Below are 4,151 nucleotides of genomic sequence, written 5' to 3' on the forward strand. Positions count from 1 at the left end.
GACTGGAGGATGGGTTTTGGGTAAGAAAAGTGAGAGTAGAGAGATCTGGTAGGGTTTACTCGATCGGATTTCTCGTAGACTGGTTCTCTCGTTTGGGAACGGGCTACAACCAAAAATCATATTACAAGAGCTTGAGGATCCTATAAAATAAAGGGATCTTCCTCTTCGGAGTCACTCGCAAGTCGGTAATTAAATTGCTCTACGGTGTACGGTTGATAGCCGTACCATTGGAGTAATATCCATAAAGACACGAAGAAAAGAAAAAAAAACGTGATGTGGTGTGTGGGGTCCCTTTTGGGTGGGGGATGGAAGGGGATATTTGTGATTGTACCCTCCTCATGTACATCAAATGGGGGGGTGGGATTTTTTTTTTTTTTTGATGCTCTGGGAGAAGTAAAGGAGGCGAACCGGCATTCTGAGGGAAAAATAAAATAATAGTAATAAGGATAAATAAAGAGGTAATATGTGTGTGAGAGAGTAATTGTGTGTTGCCTTTGTTTGTAAAGAGTGGCATGATATTACAGTGATGTATGCAGTCATTTTTGTTATGGTTGTGAGTGAGTGGGTTTTAGATTCCAATTGTGGTGTTGGTATAAATATTATGGTCATGCATTGGTTTCTTTTCTTTTTCTGTTTGGAAGTGTGTTGATTATTGTACGGTCTCTTTGTTTTGCTGATGATTTGTGGTGTTGATTTTGTATGTTGCCGGGCGTACACTGTGTATTTTGGTGTTCAAACTGCCTGATAATGGTTTTATTATAATGAGAATACAGACACACTTTGTGTGTATGAATACCGAGTAAGATATTGGAGTGTGTGCGGAGACGATTATTTAATATTGTTTTGATACCATTTGTTTTCCACTTCTTCCAATATTCAATGTGTTGTTTCAATATCTGTGTAACTCTGGGTGTGTTTTATTGTGTGAGTGGTTTACTGTTGTTCCCTCATTGGGTTCTGTTTGATTGCTAATGTGATGTGTACTCTCTCTCTCTCTCTCTTTCTGTGTTGCTGTGTGCCCTCTGCCTTGTGTGTTAAATGTGCGTCTCTTTTCTCCTTTTTTTTCTTGTTACCACAGATCCAAACAACCCACAGTGACAATTGTAACAACGATGTTCGACCAACTGCGACGTGTGGTGTACCTATTGGTACTTCTGCAGTTCTGTGCGTGTGTGGTCCGTGCAACCGATGGCAGTGGGGGAGAGGCGCCGGTTGAGGCGGTTGTGGAACGGACTGAACATGATGAGATGGTGGCGGCGGAGAATGTGACAGCGGCGTGGATAGAAAAGGCGTATGAGCTTCTTGTACAAGGTAGAGTCTGTATGACTGTGTGGGACGGAGCTGTGGACTCGTTGAACGGAAGTTCCCAACTTGTTGAGACTAGGGCTGAAGAGGTTAAGGATTTTGTGAAGATGGCGACGGCTGAAGAGGTTAAGAAGCTCGAAGAGATGGTGCTAGAGGTTGGAAAAGAAGTCAACACGACAAAGTCATCAATCCCTTATGTAAGGCGAGCAGGTGTTCTGTGCGAGGGTCCACAAGAGAGTTTGGAGGATGCGGAGAACAGATTCAACCAAAGTGTAAGAAGTTATTTGAATGAAAAAGCGGCAAAAACAAATAGGACCTATTGGACACTTGAAAAGGAATTGCTCGCAGAAAAGAGCAACAAAACTTACGGTAAGGTGGTGGCAGTCACGGGAAGATACAAGGAATTAAGAGGCCGGAGTCACGTTATCGAGTTCCATGTTCAGCGGCGTGTAGAGGCAGCAAAGCAATCAATGAAAGAAGCGAAGAATAAACTAGTTGCGATTAAAGTTGGAGAACCAATTGAGAAGAAAGGAGAAGATATCAAGAAGATTGAAGACCAGATCCAACAGATTGAAAAGACGATTGAAGAGATTGTGAAGGATGTCGGAGCGCGCAAAAGACGAAAAGACCCAAAAGCAAACGCCATGGATGGGAAGGTGAAGAATGCAGTGGATGAAGCAAAGAAACAGATAGCAACGGAGAGAGAGGAGGATGAAAAGAAGCTGGCTGAAGAAGTAAAGGCAGAAAGGGAAAGAGAAGCCGAGGATAGAAGAAAGCAAGAACAGGCCCAAAGGGAAAGAGAAGCCGAGGAAAGAAGGGCACAAGAACAGGCCCAAAGGGATAGAGAAGCCGAGGAAAGAAGGGCACAAGAACAGGCCCAAAGGGATAGAGAAGCCGAGGAAAGAAGGGCACAAGAACAGGCTCAGAGGGATAGAGAAGCCGAGGAAAGAAGGGCACAAGAACAGGCTCAGAGGGATAGAGAAGCCGAGGAAAGAAGGGCACAAGAAAAGGCCCAGAAGGAAGAAGAAGTGAGGGAGAAAAAGGATAAAGAAGAACAGCAGAGACGGGTTGCGGAAGAGGCGAAACGGGCAGCAGAAAAGGTCACAAAGAAGAAAGACGGCAGCAGTCCTGCGTTGGTGCACAGTCCCTTATTGTTGATTCTGTTGTGTTTGTTGGGTTGCACTCTCGTGTGCTGATCGGTGTTCCCATGACACAACTGTACAGTTAACCTTTGTTTGAGTGGACATGGGCGCATTGTAAGGGCACTGTTCTTTTGGTTGGATATCAGCCCTTCTTTTTTCTCTTGCAGCACGATAAATCTCTTGTTTGCATTTTTTTGCTGGACAAATCTATTGGGCTACTATGACACTCAACACATGACAAACCATTATTTTGTGAAGGGAGTGTCCTCTTTGTTTGATGGCATTATGCTCTGGGCTCTGTTTTGCCGCCATTTACTGTGTCCTCCTGGTGATGTGTGTGTTCCGTGATATTACTAACTATTGCTTTTACCCATGGGAATGGGATACAATCCCGATGTGTTTTAATTGCTGTGACTGAAATGTGAAGAATGGCAGGAGGTTCAAGACACACAAACACGCACACTACCAACCCTCCTTCTCCTTGTGTGTGTGTGTGGACTGTCATCATGTGTGCATCATTCCCATTGCTTGCCCTATACGAAAGACACACACACACCTACTGCAGGGAATTGTGTTGCTTGCCCTCTGAACATATTCACATGGTGATCACGGCTTTTTTTTCGTGTTTTGTTTTCATTATTTTGCTTTTTCCTTACGTGTGCGTGTGTTTCATTGTAATTTCATTGCACATTATGTGCAGCTGTGTGTTTCATTTCTTTTGCGTTTCCGATACACCTTGTGTATCTTGTGTGTTCATTCTTGTGGGATGATTCTTTCTTTCATTATATACAAACTGCTGCAGGGACATCAAGAATAAAGATATGGGCACGGCACGTTCAGTACACAATGGTTTTCCGTTGTTAACCTTGGGATGGATTGGACTGTGTCCAGGCATCGCAGCCACATTAAGTAATGAATTTTTTTTTTCTTGTTACATCTTTGCTCTATTATTGTGTCTATTTCACGCAGTCACTCTTTTTCTACATTTTTATTTTGGTATAAAGATCGATGGGTTGTCGGTGTTTGAGTGTGCCCCTCTGTTGTGTGTTCCTTTGTGTGTTTGGGTTACTACTCACACCGCCCACGTAATGAAAACACATTTCTTTGTTCTCACCTTTTCTCTCGGTGTTGTGTCACTCACGGTATTGCCACGAATATATTTCTGCTCTTGTGGTGTGTGTGGCTTGCTTGAGTGACTGCAACCTGCGGGGAGGGACTGAGAGTGTTCCGCTTCGGCTTCACGTAATGGATCTGTTTTTTTCTTTTTCGGGTGTGTTGATGTGCTGGTGTGGGTGAATGTTTTTCTCTGATGAGAGTGGCACCTGTGATTATTGTGTTGTGTGTGCTTTGTGTGCTGTTGGTATCCTGTTGTTGTTGTTCTTTTCTTTTGTTTTTATTTTCCTCTCTGTAGGTGTGTGGCTTAGTGTACATTTTAGTGAATGCGGCAGTGCCTCTCTGATATGAGCATGTGAGACTGTCATTGTGTGTGTGTGCACTGTGAGTGGGAAGGACACCGTTGTGTTGCTGAACCACTCCACTGTGGGGTTTGTGGGGTTTGTGTGAGCGGCATGCTTCGCTTCGGCGGGGCTCGAGGGGCACTTTACGTCCCGAGGCGCTGAACCTTGAGGCCTGAAATATCATGCTCAGGGATTTTGAACTTGAGAGAAAAAGAAGAGTGAGGATGAGGAAAAGAAAGGATGAAAC

At 44.1% G+C, this 4,151-nt stretch overlaps 2 protein-coding genes across 2 annotated transcripts; one reads left to right on the top strand and one right to left on the bottom strand.

Annotated features, from left to right (window-relative positions):
- Window positions 1-1,112: 1,112 nt before the first annotated feature.
- On the top strand, window positions 1,113-2,501 carry TM35_000931080 (transglutaminase; the record flags this gene model as incomplete). The annotated part of the gene is made up of 1 exon (XM_029031515.1): window positions 1,113-2,501. One exon carries the CDS (start codon window positions 1,113-1,115, stop codon window positions 2,499-2,501), a length of 1,389 nt encoding a protein of 462 aa, XP_028877194.1.
- A 1,083-nt stretch (window positions 2,502-3,584) lies between these two features.
- On the bottom strand, window positions 3,585-4,151 carry TM35_000931090 (uncharacterized protein; the record flags this gene model as incomplete). The annotated part of the gene is made up of 1 exon (XM_029031516.1): window positions 3,585-4,151. A coding segment is annotated over one exon (567 nt), but the record flags the coding sequence as incomplete, so codon positions are not given.

The sequence above is a fragment of the Trypanosoma theileri genome, assembly GCF_002087225.1.
Source record: "Trypanosoma theileri isolate Edinburgh chromosome Unknown TM35_Tth_93_V1, whole genome shotgun sequence".
Lineage (NCBI taxonomy): Eukaryota > Euglenozoa > Kinetoplastea > Trypanosomatida > Trypanosomatidae > Trypanosoma > Trypanosoma theileri.